At 41.4% G+C, this 19,218-nt stretch overlaps 1 protein-coding gene across 2 annotated transcripts in view; it reads right to left on the reverse strand.

Moving 5' to 3' along the window:
* SLIT3 (slit guidance ligand 3) overlaps positions 1 to 19,218 on the reverse strand; it is a 471,830-nt gene that overhangs the window by 187,970 nt on the left and 264,642 nt on the right. For both annotated transcript variants that reach the window (XM_041397819.1, XM_041397817.1), the window contains exon 8: positions 1,615 to 1,686. In XM_041397819.1, the coding sequence (XP_041253753.1) occupies positions 1,615 to 1,686 (72 nt within the window). The remainder of the gene's footprint in view (positions 1 to 1,614; positions 1,687 to 19,218) is intronic.

Genomic DNA, 19,218 nt, shown 5'->3' on the forward strand with positions numbered 1-19,218 from the left:
AACATCTTCCCCCAAACAGCATCTTCATACAAATTCCTACATTGCCCTGCTAGGGGTGCTGTGCATTATTTGCCAGTCTTTGGAGACTGAAACCTGTCATTTGATATTGATGAAAATGACTTTACAGAACATCAGGTGAATGAATACAAATGCAAGTTTGCTAAAGTTGTCCTTTTATCCATAGATGCAAAATTAAATTGCCAGCCAATCCTTTTAGAGTGGGGCAGCATTCATGTTCTATAAAACGTGTCTCTCAGAATTCAATAGGAAAGCTTCCCTTTATAAATCCTATTTATGACTTCTTCCCTTTTTTTCCTTCTCTTTTTCCCCCCCCCGCCCCTTAATTACAGCAGAGGGGGATTAGTCAGTGTAAGTCTCCAGGGAGCTATATACAAAGCCATCTCTGAAATTAAACTAAAGGGAAAATGGCAGAAGACACTGAAGGCACTGAGCTCTGCTAACAGACAAGACTGGCTAATCTGGAAAAGCCAGGCAAATTTTCTGAATAAGAAAAGGCAAAACTCCAGGAACCTTAACTCCACACCTTTATCTTCTTTAGCCATTCTCTTCTAAAAGACAAACATCTCATTTCCATTTAATTGCTTAGATTAAGATCTAATAATGTCATCACTTGATGAAGAATGCAAATTTAAGTCAGAGGTTATCTTACAGAGATTGACATAAGTAAGAGCCATTTTTCTTCAGTTCTGTTAATTTATTTAATATGATTTTACACATGCATGCATAGCATCCCTGAAGTATTGTATTTTTTCAGTGGCACAGAATATTTTCAGGCTAGCTACTATTTCCCTTTCTTTGCCATTAGAATTAAATACATCTTGGATGAGTTTGAGAATCTGGAGGAAAAACAGGGGTGCTTTGTTTAGACGTGACTTTTCCTGAAGCTGTGTATTCCCTAAAGGAATTTAAAGAAATAATTTACTTAAGGAAATGGTTTTGGTAGGCTATGGCTAAATTATACAAAGGCTTATTCTAATTTCACAGTCTTTGTATTTTGATCTACTAAAGAACAGAGCTTTTGCAGTGCAATGGCATGCAGCTCAAAAACAAATGGATTTGATATAAGAGAAGCTTTTCTTAAAAAAATCCATCAGAATAAGTGACATTTTGTTTCAAAAAGTATCTGGAAAGATGCTTTTTTCATCTTCTTTAAAAATGCCTTGTTTCAGAAATTAGCATTCTCAATTTGAAAAGAATAAATGGGATTTAAACACAGGATATTAACAAAATTCAATAATTTGATCCATCTGAGCAGTTTTTATGATCTTGCTGATGCTTCAGCTTGGAACATATTTCACATTATGGATTTTCCCATGGGAGAAAAAAAAAAAGCCAGTTTATTTTCTGGGTAAATTCAAAATCTTGATAAGACTGACTGTTACTTAATGCTGGGCAGATCCAGAACAGTGGCACTCAGGGCTGTGGGTACCTGCCCCCTTCACAGCCCGACCTGGGCTCCCCAGGGGCTCCCCAGCCCTGCAGCCACCCAGCCCCTGAGGCAGCCTGAGGGACTGAAAATCACAGATGACAAACAGCCAAAAAGTTGGCTTACAGCATCAGGATTGCATTATAAAATGAGCAGATCATACTCACAGAGTCCTGATCTTTGGCATGTGGTTGAAGCTGGTAACAGGAATGCGGGTGATGTTGTTGTTGTTGAGGGTACTGTTAGGAGAAGAAAAAAAAAAAAGAGAATAATAGGATGATCAATTATTTGCATCTCTTCACCAACACACCAATTACAGAAACAACCTGTTAAAATTCTTGGCAAGCAGCAAGGCACACTTCCCCATAGCTGTGACAATTTGTGACATACCATCAGAGATGCTGCTCAGGGAAAGCAACCAACAGCAATATCAGGATGGCTGGAGGTCACTGTTTGCCACGTCTGGGTATCAAGGGGTATAGAAAATGAGTTTTTATCAATTACTGGAACAGATCCAGACCTGTCTGTTCAGCTGCCACTTTGTCTGAAAACCTGGTGCAGCCTGAGTGGGGGGACATCACAGTTGGGCACAGCATTTAAAGGCAGTTTGAAGGATTTGGAAGTAATGTGACCAAAAGAGCTGTTGGCTCTCCCAGGCTTGTTAGCACAGCTTGCTGACACGGACAGACAGTTCCCATTGCTCCTCAGAAATACAAGGATGGATGGGCTCACAATCCTCCCCTTCCTCAGGAAAAAATATATGGGGAGTGGAGCAGCCTGTAATAAAGCATGATAAAGCTGTCCTGACCCAGGCATTGCTGCTGCTCTGTCAAAGCTGTGCCTAAAGAGAAAATCTGGGCTGCTGGAGGGACCCCCTTAGAGCTTCTCAGGAAGAATGAACTGAGATTACCATCAGCTGATGGAGTGTGCTGCTCCCATTTGTGTAGCTCCTAATTATATCAATGACTCTCCAGCAAATTAGAAGCCATAAAGTTTATCAAGACAGCACAGGAAATGGAACGTACTTCAACAGGGCATAATTGCCATGCTGCAAGAGCATCAAATCTGCAAATACAGTAGCCCAGTTTGTCATGAGAATGGACAGGGCTGGTGGCCACTCAGTGTCCCAGCGTGGCCAGTCCTGCCCCTGCCTGCTTGAAACACGCGGCGCCCACAGCAGCAGAGCAGGGAGCAAGGGGAACAGAATTCCACAGGGTCACTTTGGCAGAAGACAGTGCTTTTGTGTGTTTATGTATGTGCTGAAGAGCACATAAATACATATCTGCTGAAGCAGGAACAGCACCTCATCCTTCCCTGAACTACTTAGCTATTCCAATGTCATGTATTTATATAGGACATTTAATCAAAAGCTCTAGAAAAGTTGTCCAGGAGTTAACTCTCTTTCTTGGCCATCTGCCAATTCAAAAACCATTTTTACAATTCTGCCTAGAAATCCCTTGGCAGAGCCATCAACTAAAATATGAGCAGATTACAGCTAATTAGATTTTACCCTATTAGGACTGGGTTTTGGGTACACAGGAAGACACAGACACACACAGGCAAAGCCAGGAGGTTGCAGGGTACCCTGGCTCTGCACAGGCACACTCAGGAGCAGGCTGGGAGCAGCTCTGACACTGGCAGCTTGTTTTGCTGCTGCTGTGCTGCATCCTGGCAGGACAGCACCCAAGTAGTCTCCAGAGCTGGTATTCCAGCACAGCGCTGCACCAGATGGATGCACTGGCAATTTGGAGCCAGCTTGGGGGCTGACATACCCATGACAGCAAACTGCACCAACAAAGCAAAGTTACCCTTCCTTTCCAAATCTGTGAGCAGAGAGAGTTATGTCAGTAAAAGCAGAGTTTTGAAAATCTGGAATGTGCATGTGAGATCTGCTGCCAGAGATCTGTATCAGTCACACACGTTCACACACCAGGCTGATAAGACCTGTCAGTCTTAGCACATGATAACTTGTAGCATAAGACGTAGTATTCATTCCAGATCCTCTGTAAAACTTAAAGATATTAAAAATTGGACAAGGAACACACAGCCAAGTACTGGGACCAATGGGTGTACAAACCTCTGGGTTTGTGGATTCAGGTTCTCAATACCCAAGGACTCAAAGGCAGCCTACTAAAAATGTAAAGGGCAAGATGAAGAAGGAAACACTGTCAGCTTCAGCAGGAGGGCTGGAAGTCAGCTCTTGGAGCTGCCAGCCCCTCTGCCAGCTGTGCCTCCCAGCCTGCAGGGCTCTGCTGTGCTGTGGCACCCTGAGCACCAGTGTTAGGGCTGCAAGCTCTGCCTCAGTCCCTGCTAAGGTCACAGTGACAGCTCACGTCCCACTGGGGCAGATGGTGGGGTGCAAAATTAACCTCTCTGTCATACAATGCTACTGCTCCATTACCTTATTTACCCAGTGATGGAACCAAAGTCTTTTGTAGTCAATGAGCCAAAAAAAGCCTGAACAACAATTTCAGAAAGGGAACAAACCCACTGAGAGCGCATGAATATATACATCAACACACCCACCCTTCAGTATCTGTATGTGTTTGCTCTTTACATGTTGGGAAGTTCAAACAGGGATCAGGAATGGAATTTATAATTGCACCACCATTTTTTCCCCATGTAAACATAAAAATACAATTCTGAGGCATCCCTCTGCCTTGGTTGCCTGTTACTTTAAAATGAGTTATGCACTGGGATGGAAGATTTTAGGTATGCAGTGATAAATAAAAGCCACATGTGAAGTCAGCTCACAAACATTAAATCACAGACGTAGCTGATGTCTGAATCAGTCACATATGGCACTACAGGAGTCAATGGGGCCATAGGAATTCAAGAGAGATTCTTCTATTGATTTCTAAAGGATGTGGATTGGATTCAGGCAGAGCAGGCTGTGACAGTGAGCTTCCTTCTGCACTGAGGGCAGAGAACACATCCCTGTCCCCCAGTGCAATTCATCTGCATGCAGAAAGGTCACCCGTTATGACTTGATGGTTCAAAAATATTTTACGAGTTCTTAAAATATTTCTATTTAACAGACTAAGCATTATTCCAATCACACAGCATTTCTGCTCACAAGATATCAAATGAGAGTGGCTCAGGTTTTGCAAAGGTTTCAGATACTTTCTTATTTTCAAATAAGCAAAGGTTCCCCATAGTTCATTGACAAATATATAACCCTCCTTCTAAGAATCCTAAATCAGTACTGAATTAATATTCTCTTTACACACAAATTTCAGGGATAACTCTAGCAGACAGCTACTGCACAGATAACTTAGTGGAATACTATTTCATTGATATTTAAATGTTATCCATAATGAAGGCAATAAAACATCTATGATAACAGCAATTATTTCAGAACAGAGGAGGCCAAACACTGCAAAGGGCACTAATTGCCACTGAACTGTCTGCACTGGAGCCCAGCTGGAGCTGCAGGAATTTAACCCTGCTGCTCTGGCTGCACAGCACTCAGCTCCCAGGCAGTGGGAACTCTGGCAGGGGAATGTATTCAGGTAAAGATGTGCTCTAGGGACATCCTGAAAGGCTTTGCACCATGCACATCATTCCTTCCCAGCAATGATTTTTTTAAGAGATGTGTCCTGGCAGGGGTGAACACACAATACAGCAGCATTTTTAGTATAAGAAGGGAAAAAATAAATGATGCTCCAGTTGTCTGCTGGCTGCTCCAAGGTTCCAGCCTCAGACTGATCCACCCAAAATTCAAATCCATAGAAAGAGATTTGTAAATACCAGGAAGCTGTGAGAAATAGGAATTCCAGAATCTTCTGACTCCTCCAACATCATAAGGGGACACAAATTCTGCTGAGTGGTCCTCAGCATTAAACCTCCCACCTCTTCCAGACCCCAACAGGTCCCTTGACAAAGCACTGTCCTCTTGTTCAGGAGTCCTCTCCCTGTGAAGTATTCACACCCAAAATGCTGACTCAGGAAACTGGGCTTACAGGCAATATTATTTATGCCAGCCAACTTCCCACCTTGGGCTGTGATCCTTGTCAGATCTTGCAGGGTAAGCAGAAGCAGACTGCAGCAGCCCTAAGGATCCTCCAAGGACTACTTGGAAGGTGCATAACGTGAGATCAGCAGTCTCTGAGGCGGCACATCCTCCACCACTGTGAGCTGTCCCGGTCCCACCGACTGCAATTCACAGCCCCAGAGGAGCTGCTCTCCTAACTCACCGCTCTGCCACCCGCCCAAACTGGCTACAGGCACACATGGAGCTGCCTTCCTCCTTCTGAAATGTAAAGCTGATTTATAGCCCCTACTCATCAGAATTTTCCTAAAGGAAAGAGTGCTCAGTCTGCAATCCTGTCACGATTTGAAAACTGTTACTTATCTCATTCTTCAAACTTCGAGTGCAAATTTAATTCCATGCAGTTGCATTTTTGTTCTCTTCTGACTTGCTCCAAATTTGTGAACACCACTGCAGTTCCCTGACACAGAGCTGGTAATTCCAGACTCCATGTAAATACGTTAAAATCACTAGCCTCCAGAAATGACTGTCATGTCTGGTTTTTTTCAATAATGCATTATCCTTTACACCTCTCTTCACCTTGCATAGGACTGATTAGAGTCAGAAAAAAACAATACTCCTAATTAGAGAAGAAATCACACAACTTTTATGGCAGAGGCCTTGAGAAAAAAGGAAATTACTTATATTTTGAACCCTACTAATAGTACAAGTATTTTAAATACTCAGAAACGCTAAGCACCTTTCAGGTCCCTTGGACTGATTCAGAGAGCAGAAATCCCAGGCTGCCAGGTCAATATTCAATCTCAATTCTGTATATCACAGATCACACAAAGATTTTGCTTCCATTACTTAGAATTCAATTAATATAATTAAGAGCATAAAATAAACATCAGAATGCCTGTCAACTTCTTCATCTGAAATCATACTTTCAAGACAACATAAACACGTGTTCTAATCTGGTTTAGTACCAAAAGGATGTCCTCTGACAGAAAATGTTACACAACACAACAGAAGTATCTGAAAAATTAACTATTTAGTAAAAAGTGACTGTCCTAATGTTTTCCAGTCACATTTCAAGTGGGAAAATGCATAGCAGGGTTGTGGTTTTTTTTGTTTAACACACAACACAACTGATGACAATACTACCTGCTACATCCCAGCTTAAAAAAAAAAAAAATTGGTATCCTCGTTGATCATTGACAAAAGGAAAAAAAAAAACAAAGCAGATGTCCATTTTTCTAAGTACAAAGTATTTTCATAATATGCATAAGTACAGTGCAATAGCCACAGTTGATACCTCTTGTTTCAACCTGAACAGATTCAAGTGAAGGGGCAGGGGAGAACCTGTTGGATGCTGAAGATGCCCTTTGCTACTTGTCAGTAACAGGGACTGGTTTCCTTCCCATTCCACATCTGCTGCTGATTAGAAAAACACTAACCAAACTGAGATATTTTAATTCAAACTTAATTCAGATTGGGAAAACACTTTTCCCCAAGGCTTAAAAAGCATCTCCCATGGTTACTAGAGGCCTGCTGTGCTGGCCCTTCAGGGTTTTGGTCCACACCAGGCTGCTTTTATGTCACATTTGGCTGACCATGAGACACCACAGCATTTGCAAAATTCTCAGTTAGAAAGAAATATTCAGACCCATTTACAGATAGGTAAATGGAGGAAGAGATCTGCAAAGGCACCATCTCATGCACTACATTATTGCTGGTTTTGAATGTGTTTTATGTTTGAGCAGTGCAGATTTCTTACAGGTTTCTAACACAAAGGATTTGATATCAGGAATCCTACAAACTCCAGCCCTTCTTTGGCAGCACAGGTTTCCATGTGTCTGTGAGCTTCACTCTAAGTTAAACAATGATGTTCAGTTCCTTTTCCCACTCAGAACTCTCTCAACACATGAAAAGGTGGTGCTGGGTTACTCCCTCTGTAATAAACCTGGGTTTTGAAAGTGAGACACTGAAATGGAGCAGCAAAGGCAAGGGGAGCATGCTGGTGGGGCTGAGCTGTGCCAGGCCCTGCAGCACTGGGAGCACTAACAACCAACATTTCCTTCTGTCTCCTCCAATTACCCCCCTGCTCTGTCACGGGGCGCTCCTGGCTGGGTGTGTAATCCCCGTGTTGTGCGTCCATAACACCATGTAATTGGGCCTAATGCAAGATTATTATCCATGTGCATGCAATGGATAGCTACAAATGGTGTGTCTGCAGCTGGGAACGTTCCCAGGAGTGAATTACTGTCATACTCCCAGATTACTGCCGTGGCTCCCAGCTCCTATCCCCAGTGCAACTATACATCCACTAAATGAGACCAGGAAATTCATTCAGACTTAACCAAGGCATCTCCAAGCATAATTAAGCCTCTCGTGCTAATAGTTTTTTTGATAATGTTACATCTACTCAGAAGTGGGTGAAGTGAGGCACAAAAAGAGGAGAGAAAAAAAAAAAAAAAAGCTGAACAGGTCTGCCTAAGTTGCCAGTGCAGCTCAGAAGACAACACAACTCTGTCCCTGGCCAGAAACATGACTTAACCAAGGCTTCAAAGCTTTGGGGGTGTCTCTGTGTGTAGTGTTGGTAAATAAAAGTGAAGGAATCTTTTTTTCCCAGTGCACATGTGGACTGAAACTCTTGAGCCTATGCAAGATGAGACATCACCATCAGTATTTATGCACATAAAAGGAGGACCTCAGGGTCTGTCTGAAATGCAGAGATGAAACATGAATTTGGGAGCTGACCAGCAGCATAATTCAGCACTAAGAGTGCCATTACCTTAGACCTCAGTTTCACATCACTTACTTTTAAACTTCCATTCAACTACATAAAATGTCACTGCAAAGGAAAAAGACATCCTCTGTTCCTTGCATTCACACAGGGGTTAAGCAAAGCAGTAACAGGTTCAAATTTCAGAAAGCGGGATTTTCATTAGATATAGGGAAAATAATACAATAAGAACAGGAAAAATACAGAAATGAGTTGTTACAGAGGCATTAGATGTAGGGAAAATGTTTCTTACAATAAGAACAGGAAAAATACAGAAATGAGTTGTTACAGAGTGTGCAGCCACCAGGAGGGAAGCCTGTAATAAAATAGTAAATGAATCCCTGTCAGGAGTGACATTGGATGGGCCTGCCCCAGACAACTCCTGACCCCCTCCAGCCCTCATATAGGAGCCAATAAAACGAACAGCAACAGTTCCAAAAAGTGAATCTAAATCTATATTTAGTAATAAATGCAAGACTTGAGTTTCATACACTGCCATAATTAATGTTTGTAATTAACTTTCAGATTGCAGGGCAAAAGGAGCTATATTTCCAATAGCTGTAAAGAGCTATTTTTCACACAGGTCAGGAGGAATTTGTATTGAATTAAATATTTACTCTTTCTCACGGCCTCTGATGAAAAAGCAAAGTGGCTTTAGCACTCCATTCCTCAGCCCTGAGTGCAGCCACCCCCAGCTTTCAAGGTTTGCTTGTTAGGCACTGCCCAAAACTCAACTGCATCTCCTCTGAGTTGTGGTGAGCCCCGAGTGCCTCTTGTACTCCACTCCTTGATCTCAGCACAGACTGTTTAAGTTAAAGCCCACAACTACCATGTGGGCAGACAATGCAAGCAGCTGATGCTGCACTGATTAATCCGTTACCCGGCACTGTTGGGAAACATAATGATCTCACAAGGGGCCTTATTCAGTGCCATGGAGCAGAGAGCTCTGAGCTGACACCTCAAATTAGCAGCACAAGCAATAACAGCTGGGGGTTTGTCTCAATATTTGTACCCAACTCTAAAATGACTTGGCACCAGGAAAGTGCTATTTTTAAACACAACGTTAGCCCAGGCAAATAATGGTCTAAATAGTCTCCAGGTGACACGAGGAAGCCACTGAAATAAAAATAACTGGTTGCCAATTTGTGGTTTCTGTTCTAGTATTACTCTTTTGACAATGTGTTCACAAATGTTCTCATCACAGCAACGTGAGAGGCTCCAGCACTGTTAACTTGGGAAGCTGACATCAGAAATATGAACATCTCAAGGATACAGAGGGAAGAAAACCTTTGTTTTAGAAATGTATGGAAAAAATAAAGTAAATAAGCTTAGCACAGAATTATGCACAAAACTGCCGACAGTGTTTACTGCTACAATTGCCTGCTTCTTCCCATTCTGTGGCTAATTTTAATTTGCATATAACTGTCAGATTTTAACTATTTAAGCTTATTATAAAGGCCAGATGTTTAAGGCAGATTTTTTTTTTTTTTACCCTTGAAGGAGTGAGAATCCTTTCAAAAACATCAGGCTTTAGGGAAACTGAGTTATTATAATAACAGATTCTTCATTTAAAATGCCTGTTTCATCACCTGGCAAGAAGCAGGATGCTCACACTTGCCCACAGTGATGACTTTAGGGCATATTAACTTAAGTCCTTTAATTACTGCATTAATTCTCCTGGAGTCTGGCTGTGCCTTTGCTGGAGTCTCTGGGATGGGCAAGCTCAGGAGCTGAGGTTAACAGCAGGGGAGAGGGAACAAGAGGACGTGAAGGAAGAAAACGTTGGGCAAGTTATCCAGCCAAAGAGATTGGGACTGGGAATCAGTGGAAATGGGCAAGAAGCCAGAAAAAAACCAAGCATAAGCAAAATTAAGGATATTGGTAACATATTGCCAAACCTCTCTGGTGTTACCTTTAGCCATGAATTTATAGATAAATTATAGATAATTATAGATCATTCATAGATATTTTTAGATATGCACATACATATAATTATGCCTGAATTTACTTACTTAAACCAACATCCAAATAAATAAAATATTCCAAAATAAGATAAAGCAGAGAACAGGATAGAGTAAAATGAAACATAATAAAGTTTATACAGAGAAAGTGGGTACAAATTTAATTGTGTACTTTGTTAGATGTTACATCAAGAATGTCATTCACGTGGTCGTATACAAAATGTCTCATTGCTTCCCCTAGAGGAAGTTGCTCTTTCTGTGCACAGAAAGGCATTGCTATTTTCCGACACAATCAAATCACCTCTATCAGCTGTAAAAAATACATGTACCAGTTGCGTCTCCCAATTCTTTCTAACATCTATGCCTAGCGAGAGTTGAAAAAGCTTTTTAGAGAAGTTTCAATCAGCTTTTCAATCTTTTACATGGCACTTTAATTCTAGGCAGAAAATACAAATTCCATTCAGCCTGAATTAAAATATAAAAGCACTGGTGCAAAGACAAGAGAATGCAGGCTGAGCTTATTCTGCCACTGCTTTATTCTTGAATGAAGGATTCTCCAATGAGTTTTTCTTCTAAACTCAAAAATTGCAAATGAAACATTGGCTTTCCTTTTTATTTTTGAATCAAGAAATTTTCTGAGGTATTTGCCCAAAAGCTACACAATTTTCAGTACACTGTATTGGGAATGCCTGTCGTGGCTCTAAGCCCCAATTACATCCACAATTTTGATTTGGACTAAAAGAAATAAAAGTATTTATGTGAACTCTGAGTAAATATTTTGCATTGTTGGGGTGGTTTTGATGTTTCTCTATGGTACCAAATTTCAGGGCTGATATTATTGCCTAAAACCACTGGGAATTACTCCAATTGTCATAATATCCAGACCAATGTCTGCTAAATCAGAGCAAATCCCACTGCTGATATCAGCAGGGAGTGAATCTAGTCCCTGCAATCCATTTATTGAGGCATAGATTTTTGCAGGAACCACAGAAATCAAAAATATAATTGCATCCCATTTAATCTCCCCTAAATTTTGTTTTGTAGATTTATTTTGCAAAACCTCTTGTTCAATGAATTAATACAATAAATTTGCAATACAATTATTTCACTTTAATATAAATTCATTGTTAAGTAGAGTTGGTTTTGGTTTTTCTTTTTAGGTTATACAGAGATCTCTCATACCAAACATGGCTCTTGGTGTCCCCCAACTGCATGCATGTCAGGAACTGTGGTTTATGGATTCTGTGCTGCTCCTGACAAAATCAATGGAAACAGGACTGGGTTCTCAATGCATACAGAGGTCTGAAAGCCTACCAGAGTGAATTTATGGAAAAGATAAAAAAGAATCAGCAACATGAAGACAAATTATACAAACCTTATATTGGTTGCATCAGCTCCTCAGCAAAATAGAGCAGTTTCTCAGGTCCCTGCCTAAGGAGTTGTTTCAGATTAGTCCTTTCTGAAGCTCAAATATCTTTATAAACACAATCCAATTCAAACGAACACAGTTCGACTTCAAAATTCGAAAGGCGCAAGCACCTTTGATCATTTGTTCAGCCGATGGCTTTTAATGATGGAGATTTCCAAGATAAAAGGTTTCAGCATTCAGTCAGCTGCGCGTTACTATTTCCTTACAGGACTTCACCAAAAGACATTCTAAAGAAATTGATTAACATTGGATCAGAAAGGAACGGTATCATTCTTCAAAGCCGTGTTTTAATTTGTCCTGTCCTGAGTACACTGCAGCCTTAATGCTCCAGTTTTATGGTAAAAAAATTCTATTCTATTCTCTATTCTCGCAGTCTTCCCCCCACAATGAATTCAGCCTTCCATACTCCTCTGAGTAACACACGACCAACACAAAAAGCCATTCTGAGTGGCAGACAAAAATTAGTTGCCTTTTCTGAGGTAAGACAAAAATGGATTTCTGCATCCACTGTTGGTGCTCTGTGGCCATGTTCAGTCTCCTTGGGGTGGTCCCTGTGCCAGCCTGTGGCCACCTGAATGCCGCAATGCGGCAGCGCCTGCGGGACTGCGGGAGCCTGCGGGGCCTGCGCTGCCCGCTGGGAACAAAGAGGGACGAGCCACCAGCCCCACAGTGACACGGCACTGCTGGCAGCTTAGCCAAGTGTTGGGGTAAAAGGTTCTACCAACACCTTGTAAGAAGTGGCAATGGGAATCCACAGAGAGGGAGCTGCCAGAATCACTGGGTTCAATTTTCTCTCAACAGCAGAACCGGCAGGTCCTGCAGGCAAAATAATGTCCCTTATTGCTCTGGCCAGAGCAGCCACTCTGATCTCAGTGCCTCAGCTCCCAAGGCCATTGGCATTCCCACTGGGAGAGAGCAGCAGGAAGAGATCTTCCATAGCTCCAGCGAGAGGACAATGGCCATGGTGCGGCACAGAACCGCACAGCCAGTTCCTGGCTTTGGACAGCAGAGGAAGGAAAACAAGAAAATCTTTTAAAGAGAGAACACTTCACCTTAACTGCCAAAATTGTCTCCTCAAAGTGCAAGAGACTGAAAAGGTATTTGTGGAATAATTTTATATTCTAACGGTATATCATGCACCTATCTGCAATTCATCCATGCTGGAAATTAAGGCTAAAATACAGGCTAGTATAAATCCACATGAATGAAACAGGGAATGTGTGACACACACATTCTGTGAATTTAAACTTGCATGTATGGGCAGTTGTTAAGGAAAACTTACATTTTTAGAGGAAAGAAATACTTTGGAAGAACAAAGACTACATGTAGTTTCTAGGCAAGGGCAATTACGTTTCTTGGTAAAGCTGGAAAGGGATCTGCTTTCCATCAGTATTTTATTTTAATAAGGCATTAGACAGTGCTTGTGTGTACCACACAAGAAAAAGGTCAATACGTTTAAAAATGCCTATCTTTCCCATTTTTACGTTTCTCCAAAACTCCACCTACCCATGAGAAGCAGCAATACCTGCTTATATGCATGCAATACAGGTAAGAAACCATAACAATCTGAACAGCAAATACTCACAGTGTTTCATTTACCTCCAGTCCACAGAGAAAATGCACAAAATAAAATATACACAGAAGAAGTCTGACACACCCATGATCTGTTCAGGAATATTCTACAAGCGCGAGCTGCAGGTAAATAAAAAGGAGTCTACTGTTCTCCACACATGACCATTTCTCAGCATGCACCCAAAATAAGATATACCTGCCATTGTGGAGGGTCTGTCCTACCCGTTTCAGCTGGAGCGCCTCACCTGGCTCCTAACGCCCTTCCCGCGGAAGGGAAGACGGGATGTCTCACAGGCGAGATGGACCCAACCCTTTTAAGACACCACTGGAATTGCCCAAGGAGCCAGTAGGAAGCGTGGGTGCTGCAGCGTGGGCTCCCCCTCCCCAGAGCCCGCCCAGCCCGCAACCGCCTCCTGCACCAACGGGGGCTTCTGTGGCCTCCAAAGCGCCGTCGCAGAGATGCTGCATTGCGGCAATTTATCGATCGCAGCGGCCACATCCAACGCTGGGGGCCACGAACCAGGGATGTGCCCCACACTCCCTTCTCCAGCAAAGCCCTGCTGCTGTCAAACACAACCCAAGGTTCTGGTGGCGAACAGAGACCTCGCCCAGTCTGTGCTACTTCACCCCTCCAACACCGCCATCAGCCTGGCTTGCGCTGTGTTCTCTTCTCTTTACCCTCAAATAAAGCCCACTCCAAGCGACAGTCTGGTGCTTACAGACCAAGAGTCCTCACCCCACCAGCACTGAGAAGACAAGGGGGGTGCAAACAATTAAAAAAAATTAATGGCAAAACTGAATGTTATTTCCATCAATGGCTTTATGTAGCCATTGATGCTTTTTCAACTGACTGAGCTATTTTCTCTAAAACACTCGAGTAACATGGTACATTATAACTAAGGTTTCTGGGTGGTCTTACAGCATTTTTAGATTTGTTTCTAAGGATGTGCAGACATCCCAAGCATGGCCATCCATTGCTCGTAAAGACTAAAACCAATGTGTTCAGATTATTCACCCCAAAACAGAAATGTAATGGACATTTTCTAAATGTAAAGAAATGTAATGCTGCTTCAAAAATATTGAATCAGTTAACAAGAAATGGCTTCATTTATGATAACTTAATTAACATAGAAATAGTGATTATTTGTCATCAAATGACTTCGACATTATTTTATACTTCCATCCTAAAAGCAGCGCTTAAATTTTCTTTATTCCCAAGCCTGGGACTAGATAAGCTACATAAATAAAATCTAACTTATATTAATCTTATTCCTACCTTTTATGTTTTCAAAATTATGTTTCTTGATTTAACCTTAATTTTAAAATGCTCTCATCCTCACATATACACACATATATACCTACATTGCATGCATAACCTTTTGAACAGCAAGAAATAAGACACTATTTGATCTTTAGATCAGAAGCAGGTTTTACCAATGCATTTTTTTCAGGTGCAGATATAGTTATCTACTTCACTTCCAAGAAGTTCCAAGCTATCTATGTATTACTGATTTGATTTCTAATTTATTACACGCACAATGTTATTGTCCTAGCTAAAAATATTGGATAATACCAGTAATATGTACCCTGCATAGTACCCTAGTCCCTGCAGCTACAGTTTAAGGTAAAATATCTGACATCTTGCTTCAATTGGGAGCTCAACAATCCTTGCATTCAGAGCTACCATAACAGTTTTACTCTCTCTTTCCAGGCTTCTGGGTCCTCCCTTGAACAAAGACTGGCTACAGCTCAGAGCCTTTGTCTATGTTGTACTTAGCACAGCAGAGGGACAAAAGCGACCTCTGAGAAAAACAAACTATCTACCCCCCTACTGGTCACAAACAATGTCTTTAGCTGCACACAGAAAAAAAGAAAGGAAACAGTTATGTGTTTTGAAATGTTTTTGTATTGATAATTTTTGGCTGTTGTGACTGAGCCCAGAGGACCACCAGCTCTGGACCTCGGTGTCACAGGAGGGCTGAGGATATCCCAGGGTATTTGACAGTGATATCACAGGAACCTGTGATGCACCCACATGCAGCCTCCCCCCAGCCACAGAGGCTGCATTGGTGCCAACAGAACCACATCCAGCTCCCGGAGCATCATCATCCAGCTGCCTCGGAGAGTCATAGAAACAATGATCTGCAAAGTACAGCATAAAATGACTGCTCATCCACCTTGAGCTCATCATGTTCCCTCAGAAGTGTGTCATCACCTCAACTTTATCAGCAAGGAATTTTATTCCCTCCTAGTCTTCAGCTCAGCTCTTGGTTAAGGTGTTGAGCTGCACATCAGCATGAAATACACAGCTGAGTGTCCCCTGGATTAAGTTGTTCACATTCATTTGACTTTCAACAGTCAAAATGCTTGTTCTACATCTTTTGTATTACTGACGAAGAAACTGTATTAGTCAAAGGGGAGGGAGGGCAGGTCACAAGATGAGCAGAGCATGCAAATGAAACAATTAATATCATGGGAGAGAAGGGGTGCCAGAAATCTCTGTATCTCCTGGAGTTTTGACTTTGGAATCTCTCGGAGCAGCAATTGCAGCACCAGGCTTAAACGACACAGCCCATAAAACTGGGCTTCCTTAAAAAGCATACTGGTCAGTGATTCATAAAACTAATAATTCTAACCTGCCACTGCTCTTATCTTGATAAGTTCTGCAGCCTGTATGGCTCCAGGCTATTCTTAAAGGGAAAAAACCCTCCAACCTAATGGGGCAGGGAAGGAGAATGAGCACAGCATTCAACTACTACATATGCTCCAGGAAGGGAAAAATCCATCTTTCTAAATATGTAACATAATTAGGCATCCGGACCAAGGACTGATAGAAATGTTCATCAATTTGCAAAGACATGCCTGAAATACGGCAGGATTAGCAAAATCATTGATCAATGAATTTATGCAAATATATTCTCCCCATAAAGAGAGAGTTACATTACATCTGTAACAGGCATCAGTGATTTTCAGAGACCCTCTCTTAGCCACTCTTATTTTGTCTCGGCTGCTCCTTGATATAAAGCCTGTCACCATGGTGCCATCTGGACAGTGTTCCTTTCACCATGCCGTACTTCCAACCTCCCATTTGTAATCTGCTGTACAACAGAGGTTATCTCAGATTTCATTTCCACATCTTGAGCAGGGACACCAGATCTCCCATGGACATGCATCAGCAAATAAAAACATTTCTTATCAAGCAACCGTGTATGCAGCCCATCTTCCCTCCATCAACTCGTCATGCTGATCACGCATCTCCTTTCCCTAGGGCGCACTGGGGGGGCTCTCCACTTTCTACATGTTCACCCAAAAAAAGGCATTTCTGCAGTTAATCTTATCTCTGACTATTTATGTAACTGTAACCTTGTAGCAACCACAGCCAGGTTCTCTGTGAGCCTTTCTCCTTCCCTTACATACAGCGATACAGGAGGCAGGAAGAATGGGAAGAGAAGAAACCGGGACAGTCTAATAAAAAATGGAGTGAAGAGAAGGAGAAATTCCCATTTGTCTACTGGTACCTCTGTACTCTGGGCACACGATTTCTCTATTGCCAAACCAGCTGTTGACTTCCTCTGGCATAACTTGATTGTCTGGGAGACAAGATCAACATAGATAACTGTGGGTATTCCCAGAAACTCCAAAGTCCTTGTTTTTCACCTAATTTCACCAAGCAGGTACACACTTCAATTAACTGCCAATGACTTTTTATGACACATCATTTTTCCATGTTGACTGATGAAATAAGTAAAGATTTTAAATTTATTTAATAGTTTACATACATTTGAGCTAATATACACCCTCGGGTTAAAAAACAACCCCAAACAAACCAACAAAAAAACCCTCCAAAAAACCCCAAAACCCAAGCCATAAAAAACAAAAATCAAAAACTGCAATATTTTAAATTTCACTGTACTCAAGCATAAGTAAACCAGCTATGCACATCATTTGACAAAGAATTCTCATTTTCATTATTGTATTTAGGCATTTTGGTATCATTTATAGGAACGTGATTTACAGACTTCAAATTTGATCCTGATTGCCTCAACCGATCGTAATTTGCAGCAAAATAGAGGAGGAAATCACATTTGTGTGGCATTTTCAGACTTTCATTAAGCAATGACATCTCATATATTTAGAATTATGTCATGACTTTCGCTCCCTGTCTCTCTAGCTTGTGCAAGCAAATAAAAATCTTCTATCTAGTTAAGACATGCCCAGAATAGCATTTTGCAAATAAGTAAAACTGACTATATAACTGAGCGTTCAGCATAAAGAGGCAACCCTAGGAACAATTAAATCCTGACTGTGGCACAAAATATTGATTAGTGTTCAGAAAAGTTCTTAAAAGTTTGCTATGACAAAGGCAGTGTGCATTATAATCACACTCACCCATGACATCTGTATCAGAAATTGCACAGACTAATTCAAAGAGTCAAAGACTTTATCAAAGAATCGTTTATAACAGGAACACATTGAATCCAAACAAGGATGGCAGGAATAATCCCAATTTTTACCCACTGGTCAAATGCTTACAATGCCTGGATGTAGCAGACAAGGCACAGAACTGGGCTGCAGACTAGGCTGGTGTGACAGACTGGCAGTGTCCCACCCGACATGGCTCGGGGCTGAGCTGGAGCTCAAAAACATCGGCACAGCCATTACAGCCCTGTGGTTTTGTGGGTTTGCCATGGAGCAGGAAGAAGAGTGTGGCAGAAATATTTGGAGAGAAAAGGTTCTGCATACAAGACAGAAGAATTTACATTTCTCTCATTACTTCAAGTTTTTATGAAAGGAAAGGTGGTGCAGTTTTATTTACCTTCATTACATTTGGCAATCAGAAGAAATTATCTTTTTAATATAGTACATTTAGGGCTCATTTGGAACTGAAGTCACATATATTTGGATGACTATACTTGCACTTTTTCATCATTACTTGTGGATGAATTGGCATGATTTTTCACACTAAGGCATCAAAGTGGACTGGTGGATCCCTGAGCACATCTGGCTACGACTCAACGGCAGTCAGTGCTCATTCATTCCAAAAGCAAGTGAAACTCAGGAGGGAGGATTTTCAGACTCAGCCATATGATATGAAAGACCTACAATTAATGTGGCTAACAACAAACAAACCCCCAAATCATTCTGTACTAGCTCTGTACAGCAAGAACCCATTTGTCGCCTCTAACAGAATACAACCCACAGACCTCCTAGGATTAGCTCTTGGCATGATAAAATCTTACGCAACAAACAGAATGCATTCAAGCTCTGGACCCTCTGGCTGGCATTATAAAGCAGGAGAAAAACAGCTTTTTCAATTAAAAAAAAAAAAGGAAACACTCCACCTAAGTTGTCAACAGTGACTTGTAATTCTTTCTGTGCTGTCCACACAGTACAACTCCCATGCCACCGCACAGTTTTCCTGTTACCCCAGAGAGACAAAACAATGACAAATAAATTAATGGGCCTTTTGCTAAACTGAGTTCTGTTTCTTACTGAGAAAAATGGTTCAGCCCTCCCAGTCTAATGACAATAGTATGCTCAGGCACACAATAATACTAGTTTATCCAGTTTGAGCTTGTTGAACCGTCTTGAAATTAGTTTCTTTTATTCATGTGTCCTAAGAGACTGGAGGTGAAATTCTGAACCCTAGACATGTTTTATCTCATATCCTTCATAATTTTGGGCATTTGGAAATAAAACCATGGACTAATTTTTAACCTACAAAGTATATGAACAGCATATTGTCACACCACAAGGAATAGTGGCTGATCATTTTTAAGACTACATTAGGTTTTTTTGTTTGGTCTTGAGTTTTTTTTAATAATCTTGAATCATACTTACAGCCACAGTAACAGATATTTCTCAATAATACTGTTATTGCCAGATATTGCCACAGGACGTAAGTAAAAATTAAGCAGAGCAGAGACTTTCTCCTACTAAAAAATCTTTAATTAGCAAAGGTTTCCCACCAATTTTCTTCAACTTTTCTGTGCATTTCTATGATAATGAGTCATAAGACAGTTAATAAACTTTTGCCACTCATTTATGAAC

The sequence above is a fragment of the Onychostruthus taczanowskii genome, unplaced genomic scaffold, assembly GCF_017590055.1.
Source record: "Onychostruthus taczanowskii isolate IOZ18803 unplaced genomic scaffold, ASM1759005v1 scaffold14, whole genome shotgun sequence".
In the NCBI taxonomy this organism is placed as follows: Eukaryota; Metazoa; Chordata; class Aves; order Passeriformes; family Passeridae; genus Onychostruthus; species Onychostruthus taczanowskii.